Source organism: Xyrauchen texanus, chromosome 27 (assembly GCF_025860055.1).
Source record: "Xyrauchen texanus isolate HMW12.3.18 chromosome 27, RBS_HiC_50CHRs, whole genome shotgun sequence".
NCBI lineage: Eukaryota > Metazoa > Chordata > Actinopteri > Cypriniformes > Catostomidae > Xyrauchen > Xyrauchen texanus.
Window position 1 is genome coordinate 11,201,302 of NC_068302.1, and position 22,863 is coordinate 11,224,164.

At 38.6% G+C, this 22,863-nt stretch overlaps 1 protein-coding gene across 1 annotated transcript in view; it reads right to left on the reverse strand.

Annotated features, from left to right (window-relative positions):
* LOC127621450 (adhesion G protein-coupled receptor A2-like) overlaps positions 1-22,863 on the reverse strand; it is a 95,455-nt gene that overhangs the window by 13,075 nt on the left and 59,517 nt on the right. The window contains exons 3-13 of the mRNA XM_052095040.1: positions 16,077-16,148; positions 13,094-13,165; positions 12,830-12,901; positions 11,890-12,053; positions 10,192-10,405; positions 5,225-5,389; positions 4,951-5,143; positions 4,459-4,608; positions 4,177-4,338; positions 2,541-2,735; positions 1,838-2,027 (exon numbers count right to left, since the gene is read on the reverse strand). Of these exons, the coding sequence (XP_051951000.1) occupies positions 1,838-2,027; positions 2,541-2,735; positions 4,177-4,338; positions 4,459-4,608; positions 4,951-5,143; positions 5,225-5,389; positions 10,192-10,405; positions 11,890-12,053; positions 12,830-12,901; positions 13,094-13,165; positions 16,077-16,148 (1,649 nt within the window). The remainder of the gene's footprint in view (positions 1-1,837; positions 2,028-2,540; positions 2,736-4,176; positions 4,339-4,458; positions 4,609-4,950; positions 5,144-5,224; positions 5,390-10,191; positions 10,406-11,889; positions 12,054-12,829; positions 12,902-13,093; positions 13,166-16,076; positions 16,149-22,863) is intronic.

Genomic DNA, 22,863 nt, shown 5'->3' on the forward strand with positions numbered 1-22,863 from the left:
TCCGTCGTTCCACGGCCAGGACGGAACCCGCATTGTTCCTCTTCAATCTGAGGTTCGACAATCGGCCAAACCCTCCTCTCCAGCACCTTGGAGTAAACTTTACCAGGGAGGCTGAGAAGTGTGATACCCCTGTAGTTGGCACACACTCTCTGATCCTCCATTTTGAAGAGGGGAACCACCACCCTGATCTGCCACTCCTTAAGCACTATCCCAGACTTCCACGCAATGTTGAAGAGGCGTGTCATCCATGACACCCCCTCCACATCCAAAGCTTTCAGAATTTCTGGAGAGGGCTGTGCTTTGTCACCAATCCTGTTTGTGATAATCTTGGACAGGATATCAAGGCGTAGTCGGGGTGGGGAAGGTGTGCGGTTCGGTGGGCTGGGTATCTCATTGCTGCTTTTTGCAATCTTCATTTCATCATCGGTCCGTGACCTTCAGCTCTCACTGGATCGCTTGGCAGTCGAGTGTGAAGCGGCTGGGATGAGGATTTGCACCTCTAAATCTGAGGCTATGGTTCTCAGCAGGAAACCGATGGAGTGCGTACTCCTGGTAGGGAAGGAGGTATTGCCCCAAGTGAAGGAGTTCAAGTACCTCGGGGTCTTGTTCGTGAGGGAGGGAACAATGGAGCAGGAGATTGGCCGGAGATTCGGAGCAGCAGGGTCGGTATTGCACTCGCTCTATCGCTCCGTTGTCACGAAAAAAGAGCTCAGCTGGAAGGCAAAGCTCTCGATCTACCGGTCAATTTTTGTTCCTACGTTTGTTTTTGTTGACCTATGGTCATGAAGGCTGGGTCATGACCGAAAGAACTAGGTCGCGAGTACAAGCGGCCAAAATGGGCTTCCTCAGAAGGGTGGCGGGCTTCTCCCTTAGAGATAGGGTGAGGAACTCAGTCATCCGTGAGGAGCTCGGAGTAGAGCCGCTGCTCCTTTGCATCGAAAGGAGTCAGTTGAGGTGGTTTGGGCATCTGGTAAGGATGCCCCCTGGCCGCCTCACTAGGGAGGTGTTTCAGGAACGTCCAGCTGGGAGGAGGCCTCGGGGAAGACCCAGGACTAGGTGGAGAGATTACATCTCCACACTGGCCTGGGAATGCCTCGGGGTCCCCCAGTCAGAGCTGGTTAATGTGGCTCGGGATAGGGAAGTTTGGGGCCCCCTGCTGGAGCTGCTGCCCCCACGACCCAACTTCGGATAAGCAGTTGAAGATGGATGGACAATTGTCATTATCTTTAATGTTGAACTTGCATGTGTATGAGTTGTCACTGTTGTAAATTTCATTAATTATCCTCATGGATATTAATAAGAATTAAAACAATATAAATTTTTAAATAAAAAAATATATATATATTTTCTACACAAGTTCCCTTGTTTTGACCAAACATAATTTATTCAAGTGCAACGGCTTATGGGTTTTCCACACAGCCGCAGTTATTTCTTGATCATTTGAGTTAGTAGTACTAGAAGCCAAAGTTTAAAGAATGTATATATTTCATTTATGATTCACAAAATGTGGCATTTCAAGTACTGTTTAATTAGGACCACTTACATTTTTTTTTTTTTTATCAAAGACAACTTTAGGATTTATGTAAAGAGTAACGGTAACTTAATTAAAACCAGTAAGAGTAGTATAGAATTAAGCTTAAGTTGAGTAAATTTTTTTTTTTTTACAATGTGAGACAACTATTAGTATTCATAGAGCAGGAATGAATTTTGTCTTCTTCCTAACTCTTATGTCCAGATATCCTGGTATAATATAGGTATACAACAAGTCCAAATATTGTTGCAGAGCTTCTTAAAAATGCTCTAAATGCTATGAATGTTTGAGGTGAAGGCAACCCACCAAGGCTAACATAGATAACTGGAGTGTTGATGGCACGTCTACGAGTGAGGTCAGAAGGTCCACTAAAATTTCCGGTAAAAGGAAAGAATCTTCCATTGCGGAATGCCACAAACTGCAGCTTACAGTCAGGAGGAGCATTCGGCGGAAAGAGCGACGCAGGGAGAGACACTGAAGCAAGAGCCACTGCATTCTAAAAAGAGACATGAAGACAAAGTGAGGGAAAGCAAAAGGTGATTATTAAAGCAATAAGCCACTCTAGGCTGTGTGTTACAGTGATTTCACCATGGTTAAGGGGTGTTATTGCATTTATAAAATGGCAGCAACAGCAATATGATGAAACAATATTCAATAAATAACAATTTACCATATTTTTATTTTTATTTATATCTGTCTGGTATTTGTTACACAGCTCTCTGGAATACCCGATTCTGATTGGTCAATCGTGGCATTCTACTGTTGTAAGGGCTAATGTACAGTAGGTCAGTTTTTTGTTTATTATTGACAGACTGACAGTACATTATCTCTAACACATAATATGCTATTCTATATATCATAATATGCTATTTATTGATTATTCTCATTTTGCATGTGTTTCTCTCACATTCTTGAGTATATAAAACGATATGTTTGACATACATAGCACATTTGCATACAAGTGCTTACTGTATATATACACAAACAAACAAAGGTAAACTTTTAATACCTTCAGAGGAAATGCATTAAGTGAGGTATTATGTGTTCCTGTGGTACAGCGGAACCGCAGCTGCTGCTCAAGGGCAGATTCTATTCCATCATGACTCCCTCCAGTCCCTTCTCGCCTCTGATAGGCTGTGCAGCTCATGCCAGTAAAATGTGCCGGACGAATCAGGTGAGCCTCAAGCACAATATTGCGAGAAATCTGTAAATGAACACAGAACCGAAAACATCCCTTATGTCTATTTGCATACAAAAATCATATCATATTCATATTTCTGTTAAAAACTACAGGTTTATACAGAGGAGAGCAGTGGTGCTCAAATGCTTGGTTTTGACCCAAAAATGGTTCACAAGTTAGTTCTGATAGGGTTGCAGAAAGTGAGGAAAAACTATTTTTTAAAAGCTTTTAAAACTTCCCATATCTATTTTTGTTGGCTGTGTGTCCAATCAAAGTCTGACTACATTAAACATGGGCTCAGTTACTGCAAGGATAAACATGGTTTGTGCCAATCTTGTGCAGTCAATTATTGGCTATCTTGTGTATGAACCATCAAAATTCATTAATAAACACTCAACTTTAATTTTGAAGACATTTTTTTTTTGTGTGTTGGGTCACCACTTGATGTCTAATGTAAAATATGGCTCCCAAAACGTCTTGGTTACTGTTGTAACCTCCATTCCCTGATGGAGGGAACAAGACGTTGTGTCGATGTAGTGACACTAGGGGTCACTCTTGGGAGCCCCAAATACCTCTGATCTTTGAGAAAAGGCCAATGGGAATTGGTGAGTGGAATTTGCCTGCCACTCCCCCGGACATAGGGGTATAAAAGGAGCTGGTCAGCCCCCTTATCTGAGGGTTGTCCCCCCCTAAAATATCATTAAAATATGAGTATTGTAAATAACATAATGATATATTCTTAAAATAATTGTTTAAGAAATAAAATAATACAAATGCAAATGGGGCAACAACAAAAAAAACCTTGGTGTCCACTTCAAAAATTGCTCTTGAGAATTGTTATGTTTATTGTCCCCCCCAACAATTTGATGAAATTTTCGCCCCTGGATGGGCGTTATATGTAAACCCTGAAAGTTTTATAATGCTGTGGAGCTTGTTCATTCTCTTCCAATAGAGTTTCAAATATGGCTGTATTTAAGGGGCTGCACAATGTTAGCCAATCATTGCAGTGGGCGTTTAGCTTAAACTTTTAAGGAGGCGCTGAGGCCAAAACCAAGCTCTCAGACAGAGGTCCAGAGACAGGGTGGAAAATGATCATATACAGTATTACTAAATTATGACCAACATTATCAGGGGACCTCAAGGAAGATAAAAAATTATATAAAAAAGTATTTGTCATGACCCTTTTAAAACTTTCATTCTGTTTAGTGTGATTTCTGAAGACTGATGGGAATAGTTTTGAAAGAGGCTTGTAGATATTTATAATACACTGTATATCATAAACTAACCAATAATTATTTTAGGTTTGTTTTTGATTTCAGTTTATGTAAATGTTTCCATTTACTGTAGTTTTCATTTTAACAGAATAACACAAAACCACAAAATTTTAATGCTGTGTGTTAGCTTTCTTGAGATTTGCAATTTGTCATTGAAAAGCAATCTTGAAACTGACAGAGTAAAAACGTACTATGGAAAGATCCTGAGCGTGAGAGTGCAGCTGAGGCCAAGCAAGCGTCTCAAGAGAGTAGACAATTGAACTGCATGCTTTTTCTTCTCTCTGAGCCCGAGCCAGAATCTGATCATCTACCTGCATCAAGTTACTGCCCATTTCCACTAACACCTCTGAAAGCTGGGTGAAGGAAGAGGACACAAACAGACACAAATACAGAAAGATGCATGTTATACACTGTATTCTGTGTGCTCAGTTAAGAGTGATCAGTGAACTGACTGAACATCAGCTTCAACTAACCTCACGCAGTTCTGTCACATAGTCCATGAACTTCTGCATCATCTGAGCCACATACAGAACATCAACTATGTCAGTGAAACCAGCGGCCTCTAGAGTGTATGTTCGCACCTGATGTGCCAGAGTCACTGCGTTAGAGGCGTTGATAGGCATCTGAGAGGTGAGATAAAAATAAGCAACATGTTACAATTCATTTACCATTAGGTTAAGCTAATTCAACAACAAAAAGTCAGTATTATTTATCCAGCATTCCATTCATTTGAAAGGTTTATTTCAATGTGTTCTATATATTTCAAGCATTTCTTTTTCCATTGCAGTCCACATTAAAGCTTGCAAACTGCAGTTTTAATGTTCTTACATTGCATTAACCTGTACCTCATTATCAGGACTTGAATTAAAATTTAATAAGATTTTGCTTGATCTCACAACACAATCAGTGTATAAGATTATACAGCATAAAAGGCTTATGAGCTAAGAATCAAACGCTCCACTAACCAGTATGAACGTATGCAGCACCCTTGTGATGTCATTAGTATATAGGCACTGAGAGTAGTCTCCCTCCTCCCAGCCTCCAGTGCGGTCGCAGTAACGTGATGCTCTCTTCTGCTCCACAGCACCCCCTAAGGTGTGGTAGCGCAGCTGGAGACAGTACTGGTAGGAGGTGATGCCAGCCAGAGTTCTGGGCCACCTGAAGGACAAAGAGGAATTAGTTAACATTTTAGCAAAGTTTTACTGTCCACAAACCATAGATTCAAGACACGTTTCTTACCTGAACTCCCCTCGGTTGTTGGTTACTCTCTGCTCCGGACAGAAGGAGGCGCTATTCTCCAGTACCACTATCTCTACACTACGCGAGGCATTCCCACGGCCTGTGGACACCACACACTCCCACTCGCCACTGGCCTCAATGTGGACATTTGATAGGATCAGCTCACTAAAAAGTAAACAAGAATATTATAGCTTAGACAGTCATGTTATTCTATTTTATCTTTACTGCTCAGTGCAATTCTATTCCTTTGATAGACTTTTTTGTCTAATTTTATCCTGTCCTTTTCTATACACGCCAATGTATTCTGTTCTACTTGAACAAATCCTGTTTTATTCATACCAGTTTGCTTATTATTGAATCCTTTTCTTTTTATTTGATCTCATGCCTTAGGGTGCTTTTACACTGGCAGTTTAGTTCGAAACAGAGCATGGTTAGCACAAAGAATTGGTAATGTGAAAGGTGTCATGCAGTCCGGCGTGCACACCACGGTGCAGAACCAGAGACTACCTGTAGGAGGTGATCTGAGTTCGGTTGCAATGGAACTGTAGCACGATTCGCGTGAATGTCTCGGGACTCAGGTGCGCGCAGAACCAGAGACCACCTGTAGGAGGTGATCTGAGTTCGGTTGCAATGGAACTGTAGCGCAATTCGCGTGAATGTCTCGGGACTCGGGTGCGCGCACTTGTTCAGGAAGTTAAGTAACCTGCACATGCGTTTTAGCTGATGACAACATCATTAGTTTTGACAACACACAAGGATCCACACATTCCTGAAAGTCCCAAAAAATGTATGACACTACAATAACATCCAAGTACAATCAACACTATAAATACTGTCTGTCTATCTGTCTGTCTGTCTGTCTATCTATACACCTTATAAATACTATATATAAACACTATTATAGGTTATAAATATAGGGTATAATAGGAGATGACAGTGGTGATAACTTCACCTTGGACACGAGCGTAAGCGTAAACAAAGGTGCAAATTAATTCCTTGCAATCAGCAGTCTCCTAAAGAAAATGTCATTTGTGAGCAGCAGCAAGCCGCCTTCCACTGGACATCTGATAAGTTACGTCATGAAGCACACTTATACTCAGTTTTCACTCTGCTGTGCATAATGGCACCAAAATAACAAAAAAACAAAACATTTGATGAGATGCTTTGTGTTCACCATGCGTGTTTGTGATGACGTAAGATAAACACAAATGGACCGGGGTTCGATAGAATCAAGTGAGTGTGAAACCAGACCAACGCTGCGGGGGGCACCGGGAACAATCACGCTCGGAATCAGACCACAGCAAAGAAAAAAGACCCCTTTTCTTTTGCTGTGTCACCCAATGAATTAAAGGAATTCAGCCAAAAAACTAAATTAAACAGACTCATGTTGTTCCAAACCTGTATGAGTTTCTTTCTTACGTGGAAAACAAAAGGAAAAATTTTATGAAATTGGAAGTTGATAGTAACTCACTTCAGAAAAGGAAAAAATTCATAAAAGTAGTCCATTCAACTTCATCATATTTCAAATCTTCTGAAAGCATACAATAGGTTTTGGTGAGAAAAAAGTAATTTTTCAGTTAAAATCTAGATGTCTGTTACACTTTCATGAGCACCGTAGAGGAGCTTGTTCACAGCGGTAAAAACCGCTCAACCGCTCTCATAACGATCATGTAGCTGCAACGGATGGTTGATGCATGAGTCGCATTGGGGTACTTTAATTATACTTTTGGGTCCATTTAAAGATTTAAAGTGAGTTGCTATCAACTGCCATGATATTGAAGAGACAGACAAAGATATCCATTAAAATATCTCCTTTTGTGTTCTACGTACTGTATAAAAAAAATAGACATTTTGTCAGATTAACTCAATGTTAAATGTTGATTGAACTTTAAGTTGAGATTTCTTAAAACAATCATTTAAGTCAACTGTTATGCCATTTAAGTCAGAGCAACTTACATTTTTAAATAGTGAGCACAAACAATGTCGAGTTTGGTGGTGATGGTAGATCTTAAAGGCATTTGAGCATGCTCAGTTTGATTACTGATGCTCAGTCCCCAGGAGGCCATTTATGGCAGAATTGTGGACACCTCATAATACTGTAAATTATTTTAGATACCCTTTAACCCTAATCGTTTCGATTTTTCTGATCACACAATGTTTTTTCCCCATCAACGAATCAAGATTGACAACACTGCTTCTATGCAGTTTTGCGCGGCACGATTACACACAAAGTCAATGCAAAGATACGAATAGACGCGGATAGATGCAAATTCGTGACGGGCGGCTCAAAAGAAGCGAATGACGTGACTCGAACACGCAAAATCGCTTACTTTGAAATTGACATTTTTCAACTCGAGCAAGAAATTCGCATGACAATTGTCGCGAAAACCTATTAGCATTGATATTGTCCGGATGTCACTGACGTACTGACGTAGTAGCAGAAGAAATCTGGAAAAATAGATGATTTTTTGAAGCCATGTGTGGGCACCCGGAATTGTATGTCACAACGTCATACATGTACAGAGACCAGACGAAAAAAGACATCGCTTGGAGGAAAGTGAGCGAGGAAGTTGGACTATCTGGTAAGTTCTGAAAATATGCATGTCTACTTGATTCCAGCTATTGGTTGTACTTTACTATGAACCAAGTTGTAGAAGCCCTCCTGTCCTTTTCCAGAAGAGAAGGGGTAATACTGGCGGGTTCGTATTACTCGAGCAAACGCAAGTTTAATCTCACATTTATAATCCAGCGGTCAAACTCGCGTGAGCAATGCGAGGCGAAATTTTTTTTTTGCATTGCATGTGAACGCACCATAAGAGACTAACTGACAACTAAGATGACAAAGAAAGTGAAATTTTGATGCCACTTGCAAATAATGTGTAACTTGCTTCTAAGTGGCCAAAGAGTAGTTCACTAAAACTCCTCTAGCTACACAGTAATGTTTTCGTCTTGTGGTAACAGTGAAATGAGTTAAAATTTTAACTCATATTAAGTCCAGTTGGAATGCACTGCAATCATACATTGTCATTCAGTGTGAGTAAACTTCATTTATAAAATTTGTAGCTAGCGCCTAGCTATTTACTAGCAACTGGCTTGCTATCAAGAAAAAAACATGCATGTAGCCTAGAAGCTGGCTCTAAAAAATGTGTCTAGCTTTACTTTTATATTAACCTCAGCAAGACAAGTTGTATGTCTGCACTGATCTGTAATGATCAGTGGCCACATAGCATAATGACCATTTAAATATTAAGACATCAAATTAATGTTATATTTGGCAATGTATCTATGGTGTTGAAGAAAGTTGTTTTAAATGTTCAGGGATCTTTTCAAAGTTCTTTGTTATCTGTTAATTTAAATGGCAAGTTTGGTATTGAAAAAAGTGATTAAACTTGTTATTAAGAGAACAGCAATCAAGTTTATCTTTCAACCTGTTTTTCTAATGTAATTCAATACCTTGATAATACCATATACAGAAATAAAAGCTTCAGCAATTATTGTGATTTTTTGATACTGTCACATGCCTAGTTTTGAATGACTAGATGTTTTAGTAAATGGTCTGCACTTATATAGTGCTTTTTTAACCTTAGAGGTTACCAAAGCACTTCACACTGTGTCCCAATCACCCATTCACACACTATCCTGCCATTAGGAGCAACTTGGGGTTCAGTGTCTTGCCCAAGGACACTTTGGCATGTGGAGTCATGTGGGCCGGGAATCGAACTGCCAAATCTGCGATTAGCAGCCGACCCGCTCTACCACCTGAGCCAAAGCCGCCCCAAGGCTTGTCTAAGTACGCGTCAATGTACACCCGCATCAGACGGACACGTTTGGAGCGTATCGGTTGCATTGCATAATAAACATACCATTTTAAGGTCGCTGTATCAAGTTAAACAAAGTTTGAAACTTAGAAAAATATGTCTTGAGATCCCTGCCTTTGGATCCATCAAGCTATGTTTGTCCCCAAGAATGTGTTCTCATTTTGTGTTGTCTGCTCTCAGTAAGTGTGGATTGTTCTCTGTATATGCTGCATGTTGCCTATATAGTGAGTTTCGCTTACTGCCCCCTGGAGAAGGTGGTACTCCATGCTGGAATTGCTTATGTGGAAGGAATATTCCTTATTACGGTCCGGGAACATGTTAAATTGCATAAATTTTTTTAATGCGTTATTTTTTATGTAATTAATTGCACTGAATTAACATGTAAAATCCACAGCCCTACTTTATTTGTGTGTTTTTAATGATGTTTTGCTGTAGAAAAGTTGTGTTTTGTTTGAAGTCATCATCAGGTGATCAGTGTTTTCTTTGATGATGTTTCTTCAATTATTAAGTTGACTTAGCATCTAAAAGTTTGAAATACTTACACTTTTAAGTTGGTCAACTCTTTGGAACCTTGCTAGGGCTGACAAATGATATTATCTAGGTCTGCTTAATAAAGAATGCCTTTTTATAATATTTTAATAAGAATATTGAAAAACAATTATGAACAGCTATACTTTAAATTGATAAAAAAAAAGATTTTGGACTTAATAATAATAATAATAATAATAATAATAATGCATAATTTTGAGTTTGCTGAACTTATTGTATTTAGTTCATGGAACACACAATCCAAATTGAATTGTAAGGTTGGTACAGCTAATTTACCTGAAGTTGAGGAAACTCAAAAATGCTTTGCAGCTGGGTAGTTAACTTTTTAAATGTACTCAACTTTTTTTTTTACAGCCATATGGGTTTGGAACGACGTGAAGATGAGTAAATTATAAACAACTATTCCTTTAAATTGCATCTTAACTTGTCTTCATATCCTTTATAAACCCATCTCAATTCCAATCCCATTCCATTCTCTTCTCTTCTCTTCTTTTCTCATCCCAACATACTCATTCTACCCTATTACAGCACTCCAATCCTATCCCATTCTATTCTACCTCACCCAATTTTAACCCTTCCAATAGTTCTCATATGTATTACCTGGTGATGAAGGTGCAGTCATGTTGGACACTTTCTTCCAGATGTACCCCATGTGTAGGGTCAGTGGTGACAGCCTGACCGTTGTGCCGCCAATGAAGGGCAGTGATTTTGTCAACTAAGGAAGAAGTGCAATGGAAAGGCAGTCTGTCCCCCTTAAACACGACCTGCCGTAGTGAGGGTAGCAGAGACAGCGTGTGCAGCTCCAATGGACCCTCTAAGGGAAAGAATGAATTTAATTCAAAGAATAAAGTTATTATTGCTTTTGGCACAAAAAAAAATGTTTTTACTAACAGTGAATGGGCAGTGAATCCTCACATAATGACAAAATATGATGCACTATATTTTGATTATGCAATCTTTTTGTACATTTTGTAGCATATTATTTTATAACAGCCTATAATATTGAATAGACGATACACTGGAACAACAAGACACAATGCAGCAGTACTAGAAGTTTGTCAAAATCAGCTTTGCTTGTGAAACAGCCTGGGTGAATCTTTAAATAGGCTGGGGATAGTTATTCACAATGGCAAACCCACAGAGGGATCTTTCTTAGCCAGTCAAACCTATGTGCTCCTGGTCAAAATAAATAGGTTTTAGGTCAGTGAAGGAAGTGATGGTGAAACAAGCTGATATTAAAACAGTAACAACAACCCTAGTTTGAGGCCCAGGATGCAGCAGAAATATGCTGCGTAAGTTTGACAGAGAGATCAGATTTTAAAAGAAAGAGGTTTAAAACAAAGTCATTGAGAAATATAATCAGACCCCAGTGGCTAGAGTCAGAGGATTTTTAAACATTATATTTGATCTTAGCTGGCTAAGAAAGACGGATTGAGCAACAATTGAATTCTGCACTGTAAAACATGGTAAGCTGCGATTGTTATTTCTACCTGACGTTACCCTTAAATGTAACCCACTGTAATGTATTCAGCAGAGGTGGGAAAAGTAGTCAAAAACTGTACTCAAGTAAAAGTACAATTTCTTGAAAAAGAAATACTCAAGTAGAAGTAAAATGAATGATGTTAATAATTACTTGAGTAAGAGAAAAAAGTATCCAATTAAAAGAATACTCACGTAGCGAGTAACTAGTTACTTTCATTTGTAACATAATGGAGGTTTACTCCCCAATATTCCATTACATAATTTACATTTAACATGTATTACATAATAATAATAAATATAATAATAACAATTTAATCATTATTATTATTATTAGGGGGTTTATTTACAGTATATATTGTATTTGACAAATAAAAATAGGCTCTTTTTTTATTTATTTTCTATGGTCGGTCAACTTTGACTTTATCTATAAAAAAAAGATATATATCTAACAGATAAGTATTGTGAAATTTTATGGTAGTCAAATGTTAGTGGAACATGTTGATAGTTAATGTGATAAACTACATCTGTGTTTACTCTGCTAGGAAACCTGTGTGACTTTATTAAATCTACTAAAAATCACATTGGGACTAGTTGTTATGTAATGTATAAAAATGGATCAGAAAGTGAGTTTTGTTTTATTTTAATAAAAAAAAAGAAGGAAAAAAAAGAAAAAGAGTCAAACATAACTGGTTTAATCATTTGTTCTCAAGTCCAGTGAAATTCATGTATTAAGTGTGGCTTAAGTGTCCAAATATTTTTGGGGCCACAGTATATTCACAAGGCATATACTGTTCATTGCTGTAGTCTATTACTCACCACAGCTGAGGTCACTCTCTTTCAAGAGACGCAGGGGTTTGTTTTGAAGACTTGCGGGGTATGCACAGAGTGTTTCATCCCCAAGCCGGGTGGAACTGCTGCGGAAAAAACCTGGGACCCAACGAAGCCCGCAGTCACATGACAGGATCTCCGAATGAAAGTTCCTAATAAGTAATAAATTAGAGGTAAGAAATAGATAAAGCTTAATGTTTAGTCTCAGAGAGAAAAGAACTTGATGCAAAACTTCTCCAGTAAGATCATCCACTTATTTAGTATAATGAAAGACATTTAGTGTCTTCTAAAAGGTTAATGATAATTAATTGAGTTTCAGTTTTATGATAACAACACTGATATCAGACTGCTGTAGTTCCATAGAGCATTTCCTGTTTGATGTCAATCAAACACATATGTAAGAGATACTGTATACAGTCATTTGGTTTTTATTGCAAAACAAAGTGACTAGAAGTGAAGGGGTCTTGTATCATCCTGAGAGGGTTTATTTTGCAATAATACAAATATAAATAGGTAGTTTGCCATTTAATATTTCATGCTCAGGTGTTCATTTGAAGCCTAACATTCTGTCTACACCAGACGTGAGCGGCATATTATGGAATTGAAGCTGTGAAAAAAATCAAGTTCAAGTTAATGAAAACTAATTATTATGTCCAATTTATGAACAAATTGTCCTTTTGAGTTGGATCTTTAAAAAAAAAAAAAACTGTCTAAATGATTAAATCTCAAATTAGAGTTTAACTCTTGTCTCACTGGAAGGGGAATATAATCAGTGAATAATAATGCCTGCTTTTATATTTGGTCTGTTACAATTTTACAACTACATGAGGGTGAAACAATTTTCATGTTTGATGAACTATTCCTTTATGGATCCAATTATTAATGTATGAACATAATGTGTACCACAAAAACATCCACTTTAACTCACACCAACTTTAGAGAGTGCAACTCCAGAAATACATTTGGGTCCAGAGAGGAAAAGATGTTTCCAGAGATGTTTCTATAATATAAAAACACATAATCATGTTATAAAATGCATAATTTGCCATAGATGTTGTGCTTACAGTATTACCGCCTTAAAAAGCTTAAGAAGCTGTCAAACATATGACATTCTCATGCAACCCCAAAAACACTTTAAAAAGCAGGTCGGTTAATTTTCCAATAAATATTTGTTTCAGATATAATGACTTACAGTTTAGTGAGGTTGGTAAGTCCCTGGAACATTTCTGGAGACAGACAGCCAATTCGGTTACTGGATAGGTCACTGTACAGATTAAAGCAAATGAGATTCATTTGTTCCAGTTCAGCAGTCAGGAGTCTATGCTTCATAAAATTAAAAAACGTTAAAACATCAGCAGTCTTGCAAAGTTTTCTCTAGGGTTTGAATCGCTCTTCATCCTTCTGAAAAAATGCCATATTACAGCCTAAGTTGGTTTGCTTGTATTAACTGGTCTGTCAGGTTGGTCTTTTGGTTTTAGAGGGGTTTGGGGCACATTTTAGCTGGTCAGTTTGGAAAATCAGCTGGCTGACCTGCTAAACCAAGTGAACACCAGTTGTGTTAGGCTGAGAGACCAGCTAGACCAGCAACAGAGTGTGGCCAAGCTGGGAGACCAGATATATTTTAAACCATCTAAAACCAGCAATCAATCTTAGGCTAGTTTAAGCTGTGGTTTTAGCAGGATGGCCTTCTCTCTTACACAATCTCTCCTTCTTACACAATGATGAAAGAAATGCCAGTGATAGACAGCAGATCACAGCCTAATGTTAATAAACAAAAACAAGAGGCTATGAAATAATATTGGAGTCAGTCACTGCTTTTACTCATCTGTGTCACAGAGCTTATCTAACTGCTCTGATCTAGAGTGTGCTTGTTTATATGAGAAAGCTCCTCGTATCCTTGGAGAATGAGAAGGGAAAAATCAGGAGCAAGCATGTTTGGATCAGTGCTTGCCAGTGGTGTAAATTAATGAATTACAAATACTCATGTTATTGTAATTAGCTACTTTTTCCCAAGAATTTTTATTTTTTAAGTAGTTTAAAAATTGTATAATTGTACTTTTACTTGAGTATATTTTAAGGGAGAGTCTCCTGACTCCCATCTAATCAAATCACATGTAAAAAACTTGAACGGCAGCTGCAGATCTGGCACCAACTGTTATGGATGTGGAGAATGCCTCAAACACAGTTTACAGATGAACATAACCGGTCGCACCTGGAAGGGCTTTTCGCAGTGAAAAAGGTCAATTGCATGATCGTATCATGTGAGTTTATCTTGCTCAAGCCAGATATCAGCATTAATCCTGCCTCTAATTTGAAGAAACACATCGAGGTAAATTTCACATTTCTGCTTACTAGATTTTGTGTGTCTATAATGTAGCCGGTAATTTAATTATCTATCAATGGGAACAATGGGCTGCTGTGAGAAATTAATGCATTGTTATCAATAGTTCTGGTCAATAGAATGATCTAGATGTTTATAGGAAAAAAGAGAGATGTCAAGACTTTTTGAGACTTTTGAGTAGTTTTTTATATTTAGCCTATGTTATACATCTAGAACAGGGGTGTTCATCACATCAATCATGACAGCAAGAGCACCACTGGTTGGTTGATCTAGATAAAATATAAAAGATTTACTTTTTATTTCCTGACGTCTGTCGCTGCGTGCTTTTTGATTGACAGGCGGCTAATTTTTGACCGCTAATGCGCCTAAATGATAAAAAATACATTATAATTCTGCCAATGCCCGTCTTGGAGAGGATTTAATGTAAACACAGTAATTTATGTCTAAAGTGAATTTAAACAGTGGGAGAAAAAGCGTATTTGCATTAAAATGTCGGACTTGAAGTGTGCACGTAACTGAAAAGAGCACTGTCTAGTAGGCTATGTCATATAAAGGCTATTAATCAAACAACATTAACAAGGAAATAAGAAAACCACTCAACCACACAATTTACCAGGAAAGTAGAGATGATAAAATTATTTAGAATTATGATTAGCCTTTATAAAGATAGAAAAGTATCAACATTTGCAAAGCAATACTTCAGCAGAACATTCCACCAGTCACAAATATCAGAAAATTGTGTATCATGCATTAGAATGAGAACACAACTATGTCTGGGCTTAAAAGATACAAAAAAATAAATAAATGTTGAACATTGTACCTCAAAAGGACTATGTGGCCCCCGTGTGCTACTAATTCACATACAAATGAAACTTCTCTTATCATTTACTCACCCTCATGCCATCTGTCTATGACTTTCTTTCTTCAAAACACAAATTAAGATTTTTAGAAGAATATTTCAGCTGTGTAGGTCCATTTAATTTAAGTGACAAAAAAGCAGCATAAAAGTAATACATACAACTCTAGTGGTTTAATCCATGACTTCAGAATTGATATGACAGGTGTGGGTGAGAAACAGATCAATATTTAAGTCTGCTCTCTGCCAGTAGGCAGCGATATGCATAAAGAATGTGAATCTAGTGGAGACTGACTGAGCAGGGAGGAGAATTAACAGTAAAAAAGGAATTTGATCTGTTTCTCACCACACCTATCATATCGCTTCTGAAGACATGGATTAAACCCCTGGAGGCACATGGATTAGACTACTTTTATGCTGATTTATGTGATTTATAAAGCTTCAATATTTTAGCACAGATTCATTTTCATTTTATGGACCAAAAGGGCTGAGATATACTTCTAAAAATCTTAATTTGTGTTCTGCAGAAGAAAGACAGTCATACACATCCAGGATGGCATGAGGGTGAGTAAATGATGAGAGAATTTTCATTTTTGGGTGAAATATCCCTTTTTAAGCAGGATATAGCCCCTGTACCAAACAACTTTTCCCATACCTGCTCTACCTCTATTGTGCAGGACATGACGTGCCAAGTGATCCTGCTAATTTAGCATTTTTTGCATTCTTTGTATTGTTTGAGTACTTTTAAATGAGCTACTCTTTTACTCTTACTTGAGTTGTTTTTAGGACAGCTACTAGATAGATAGATAGATAGATAGATAGATAGATAGATAGATAGATAGATAGATAGATAGATAGATAGATAGATAGATAGATAGATAGATAGATAGATAGATAGATAGATAGATAGATAGATACTGTAGACAGTGTCCAGTTATTATAATGAATAGAAGTGACTGTTTTCAAAATTGTACTTACAGTTTTCGAAGAGCCGTGAGACCCAAAAAGGCCCCAGACATGATTGTGCTGATCAAGTTATTCCTGAGATCCCTGCAGGAACAGACAAACACAGACACTTCTGAACAGATGTGTAAGGTATGAAGTTCAATGAATCCAAATAGCTTCATTTTCAAATTCAAATAAAGGTTCTGTTTCAGGCTCTCTCACCCCTGGCCCAGATATTTGCTCTATGCTTGCTCTTGTCCATGTGTTCAAGCAGTTGTCAGCATATTCTCCCTCAAAATATAGTCACACTCCTAATAATGATGTGCAAATTAACTCTCTAATAAATCTATCTATCTATCTATCTATCTATCTATCTGTCTGTCTGTCTGTCTGTCTGTCTGTCTGTCTGTCTATCTATCTATCTATCTATCTATCTACCTGACTATCTGACTATCTGACTGTTGGTCTATGTGTCTGTCTGTCTGTTTGTCCGCCCGTCTGTCTAATAACTGAGCTCTCTGATAGACCAACACTACAGCATGATATCACTGTGCTGAAGATGGGTGAGAGGGTGACCACAGGAGAAAATTATGCACTATTATTTACATGTGTGAATGTATGGGCAGTGTAATGACAGCATATAGAGTACAGGGTAAATTCCACAATATCTCAGTCTCTGCATGTAAATTGCAGTGTGTGTGTGTGTGTGTGTGTGTGTGTGTGTGTGTGTGTGTGTGTGTGTGTGCCAGTAGCAGTGCTCTTGGAAAAGGAACAATAGCTGTTTCCTGGCTAGCGTGTCCTAACCCTCATTAGCACTGTGATGAAAAGAGAGACTCTACCCACTGTTTCCTTCTCACACACACACCACAAGAGCAAAGGTCAGAGTAAATTGTGCTCTCTGTGTGAAGATCAACACAACGACTCACACAGACACACTCTTATCTCTGTGATGTAGAATAGAAGGAACAGGGAGAGTTCCCTTCATAAAGTTTGAAGCACATCCACGTACGCGCATGCGCGCAAACACACACACGAACACCCGCACACACTGCATAACCATGAGGTCAGTATGGTTGTTTTATGCTGTAATTAAAGCAGCTCTGGAGCCTCATGTGATCCATGAACTTCTATGAACACCACGAAAGTTTTATAAAACCATTTTTTATCCATATTTTTTAATCACTTTCAATCTAGGCAAAATTCTGCTAAGAACTTTACCCTAACACATTACATTTATGACTACACAACATAGACTGCTTTTAGTAAGACCTTATGTAAGAAGTTGATGAAAGGCATTCATAGAGTACATGCAGATGTTTGGAGTAGAAAGCTATAAAAAGCTTCAATCATTGAGCTGAAAGAGCAGATTCTAGTAATTTAACTGCTGGAGATTTGGATAAATCTGGTTGGGGGGTTACAAGGGAACTCTGACCTAACCAGGCACAATGTGCCATACATTCAGCTTCCAGTAATTTGTCTGTCATCAAGAAAGTGAAATGATGTGCAAAGTGACAAATTATCACCCAATCAGAACATATTTGATGTTTAATATAGCGTTATGTGAAGCAAGATTTTGGACCAATGAGATTCCACTGTTGACAGATCTACCCAGGGGTGCATTTCCCAAAGCATCATTTGCCATCTATGGTTGCAAATCCATCATTACCAACATAGTTCAATGATTTGGTGTTTCCCAAAACCATAGTTCCAACGAACATTCACAAACAGCATTGCAAAGTTGTGTGGTTGGAAATACAGCTCTCCACCTGTGATTAGAAGCATAGTTCCTTGTTAGTTTGCTCTTTTCATCTTTTGACTTAGCTGAGACTTCTATATCTTTTATTCCATATACATATATTTATAATTTTATCAAGACTTTGACCATAATTCCATGCACTCATAACTACTTATTCCAGGGTTTTGCAGAAAGGGGCATTCCGAAACTCCATGTAGACGCAAATGCTGTCGTTTAAGTGATTAAAGGCTGTTAAAAGAAAGCACTTTAAAACCCACATTTTCTGTCGGTGAACACAGCTTTTATGTGTCCATGTTAACGCTTAGCTAAGTTCTAATATGTTTTTGAAAAGTGTGCGTAACCGACCCTGGTCTCCCCACTCCAAACGGGACTCGAACTGGCATCTCCGGCGTGGGAGGCTTGTGCGCTAACAAGGAGGCTAAAGGCTACAGCCTCTAGCGGCAGTCACTAGTGCACCTCTTGAGGTCAGGAGAGTGAGGTTTACCCGCTGCACAGCTATCTACCAGCTGGATCCCGTTACAATCACCCCATTAAAACTCACTCTCATCAGGGTCACGGCACCATTGTAACTGGCCCTGGTCTCCCCACTCCAAACGGGACTCGAACCGGCATCTCCGGCCTGGAAGGGGGTGCGCTAACAAGGAAGCTAATGGGTACAGCCTCTAGCGTCAGTCACTAGTGCACCGCTTGAGGTCAGGAGAGTGAGGTTTACCCACTGCACAGCTGGCTCCCATTACACTCACCCCATTAAAACTCACTCTCATCCGGGTCACGGCACCATTGTAACATTGTAACTCAATCATAAATCCGCATGTACACATACTGACTGTTTACAGTTTTTGAGGAAATAATCCTATGATTATTTAATTATAGTTGACTATGAATATTAAGCTGGGAAAGGACAATGTATTTTAACAATTGAAAATGTACACACTTCAACTTTAAGAAAGATTCCAAATCATAGGATGTGTACATGCTCAATCTGAAGGGAAATGCATACCACAAAGGGAACAAGTGTAGATTAATATACTTTAAGGTCAGAGAAATGTACCTGTTAATCATTGCACACCACCTCAGTACTACATGAAGTTGGACTGGTCCCATTGGAACCAAGAAGTATGCGTTCACACAAACAATGGTGAGCGTGATTAGGAGTTTGCATTTTCCTTCTAAAATGACATTCTTACTCCACTGACAATTAAGTTTAGGATTGGGGTTTGGTTTAGGAGGCGGAGTTAATAAAATATCCATTGCTGATTTCTGTATTACATCATTTACAACTAAAGACACAATTCCCTTTTGGCGTAACTCTGTTGACATATGTTCAAAAACACTTCCAGCTTTGGCCTCATGGGGGGACAATGTCTTGGTGCTCTGGAGATTGATATTATATTAATAATTTTTTATGTTGTGTAGGAATGCAAAAAAAAAATGCACTAAAATTATTTTAATTTAAGAAAAACAGAAGAAAAAATATTAATTAGTGGCATCTTGGCAATTTGTGAAATGCAGCAGTATCGCAAGTTCATGGGCATTTTTAATTTGATTGTGACTTAAGTAAGTAAACTTCTACTTGTTGCAACGAAGCTTGGTGTGACAGGGTGGCGGGCGGGGCCGGGTCGTGATTCTACACACCTGGTCCCTTGTCAGGCTAATCAAGCCTCCGAGAGGGATAAAGGCCGACTGCCTACTGCGGAGAGAGAGATCGTTAACGTTATGTCTGTCATGTGTGTGTGTTTGTCTTTTGTTTAAGTTGTATATTAAACTATTATTTATATTATCAAGCCGGTTCTCGCCTCCTCCTTTCCACTGAACTGCGTTACACTTGGTTTCTTAATCCAGTAGCAGCCCTCTACAAGGCGAGTAAATTTCACAATATGCAACCAAAAAATGTCTGTTATTAGCCACTGGCAGTGCTGGACTGGCAATCAGGCATACCGGGCATTTTCCTGGTGGGCCGACACACTTTGGGGGCGATCATGGGCGGACTGGTCAGCGGGAGAACCGAGCGGGCCGATGGTGCGTCCGCAAAACATGCCGAATGGGCCGAAATAAGCAAAAATGAGCTGCCTCGTTATGCAGAACAGACCATAAAAGGCGCCGCGATATGCAGAAAAGGATAGCGAACACCCCGAATAAAAAGCAGTTGATAAATAAGCTGGATTCAGCATCGTCTTTTCCTGCATGCTGTCTCATGAGCGTGCAGGAAAAAGCACTTGTGTCTCATTCAGTTGAACTCCGAGCATCTCAGGGAACAACACCGCTGATGTCAGAAGATGAGCCACTTCTCAAGCGCTCTGATGTGCACGAGGTCTACAGATGTTTGCGCCAAACTCCCGCGAAAATATAAACAAGATATTAACGTATTAATTTTGTGATCGCAAAGCTCTCCTGTTTCACTTAACGGCCATGTAATGGCAAATGTCCGTGGTCATTGTGGGTTTATTCACGTAGTGTTAATAATATGCAGTGAGACAGAGGCAATGCCCTGCTCTATTTCTGTGGAGATGATAAAATGCAACTCAACTTCTTCCTTCACGAGAAATAAAGGCTTGTGAGTTAATCAGAGAGCCTTAAAATAATGCGTGAAAGTGAAGAATTTGAGGCAGAAATATTTTACGATTGCATAATATAATATAATATAATATAATATAATATCCATCCATCCATCCATCGTCAACCGCTTATCCTGTGTACAGGGTCGCGGGGATAATATAATATAATATAATATAATATAACATAATGTAATGTAATATAATATAATGGCCTTACAGGCTGGCTGGGTTACAAAAGAAGCAAAAGAAAACAAAACTTTTAAAAAGTCCAATGGATGAAAAGTAAATCGGACAAATAAAATTGTAAGTGTAGTGGAATACATTTACTAATATTTTGTATTTAAAATGCATAATCCCGTAACCTGTATTTCGTTACTCCACAACCCTGCACATATATGTGTCTGTTTCTTTGTAGATGTACGTACGTGTGGATGGTGGAAGCATTTTTTGTGCCGCGAATCATTTCCTGTCCCTGCACAGAGTTTCTTTCATTTTTATTTTTATGTCTCTCTCTCTCTCTCTCTCTCTCTCTCTCTCTCTCTATGTTTTAAACACTGTTTTCCCATACTGCTCGAGTCCTGAGTCGGGGGAGCAGACCTGACCCCGTGTAATTCCAAATAACGCACACATTCACAGCATGTTACACAATGGGGTCCTTTAACCCTGCCCTGAAATTTACATCAACCCACCCCTACCCAAACATGAAATCTGGATCTGCCCGCTTTTTATTTTTCCAACTCATTTCCTGCTTTCCCTCTCCGTTCTCAGATTATTGGAACAGCTTTTCTCTGTCCAGTCCTTCCTGAGTCATTTTGTTTTACTTTAGATCTTTGTATGTTTCAGTTGGGTGATAATGCACAATAATTGCTATGCAAGTGAAACAGCATTCCTTTGATTTGAATGATGGAGTTAAATGCTGTTTCTCTTACATTGCAATTATTGTGCATTATCACCCAACTGAAACATACAAAGATCTAAAGTAAAACCAACCTGTCTGTCTTTTTCTTCTGGCTAGCATTTTTACTACTTCGGCCACTATGATAACTTGGCAGTGTGATACCGAAGATATAGTTGACTTCTGTATGACATATTCAATCAATCAATCAATCAGACTTTATTTGTATAGCAATACAAACAAAAAATATTTGTATAGTATACAAACAGAACATAACACAAAGTGCTTTACACATAAAAAAAATACCAAATCCCCACCCACCATCAACACACAAATCATTAAACAATATTATAAATAAAGTATTATAAATAAGGAGCCTCAATAAAAACAGGAAGTAAGGAACTTGGATGTAAAATTCAATTTAGAGCCAGACTAAAAAGGAAGGTCTTAAGTTTGGTTTTAAAAATATCATCAATCAGTTCTTCAGGATGGCTGGTCCACAGATATGGGCCATAATAATAAAAGGATTTATAAAATTGGTCCTGACTTTGGGTATCATTAATAGGCCACTACCTGAAGACCTGAATTGTTTTGTTCCTCATTTGTAAGTCACTTTGGATTTGATAAGTGTCTACTAAATGACTAAATCTAAATGACTAATATCACAATCATAATCTGAGAATAAATGTCTAAAATGTCTATGCCATATTTTAGCAACAAGATAAATGGGACACATTATAAGTATATTCATAAGTGGTAGTTGATGCATAACATGTCAAAATTATATGAACTTTTAAGAGAAAGGGTATCTATATTTGAAATGGTCCTGTGGTGAAAAATACATTTTAATCGTAATCGTAAATACAATTTACGAATGCTGTGTCCTCCCAGACACGGGCGGAACGTTGTTATGGACCATGCGCAACACGGACGGGTTAAGCCATTGCACACCGTGTCCAGGATGCAAAGGGTGTCTGAGTTGGGGTTGCAAGTGGGGTGGCAAAGCTCATATTTACGAAGGCAGCTGCCACCCCGTGCCACCCTTCTGGTCCTGCCCCTGCTTCAGTTGCACTCCTCAACATCTGGAGGGTGGCTAAGATGCGATGTCAATGACATCAAACCAGATTGGTTCTTCCGCATCTTGTGACACTATTAGTCATGACCTCAATGAGGTTTGATGTTAACAATAGCCATTTTTCCACCATCGTGCTGAACTGTTCTCGTTGCAAAACCGTGATGATCTGTGCTGATTCGGACCAGCTGGCACGGTTACTGTTTCTTTTTCCACTGTGGAGCTGCAATTACGAATAAGTTAATTGGTGAAGGCATGAGAGTCAAACACTGGAGCCAGTACGCTTTGGATGATGTTTTAGTTTTTGGACTGCTTTGCTTTTTTCCCTTGTTAAATTCTGCTTAAACACAAAAAAGACATGACCCATGAAGTGGTGGCGCTAGGGCGTGGCCTAGGGTGCTACCAAGGTGAAATTGTATTATTAGGCCCTAGCTCCGCCATTGGCCACCTCACTTGCAACAAATTTAACCGTGCCTAGAAATCCAGGCCACGAGGGCTTGCCTGTTCTGGCTATTCAGCCCGATGGTGGAAAAGTGGCCAAT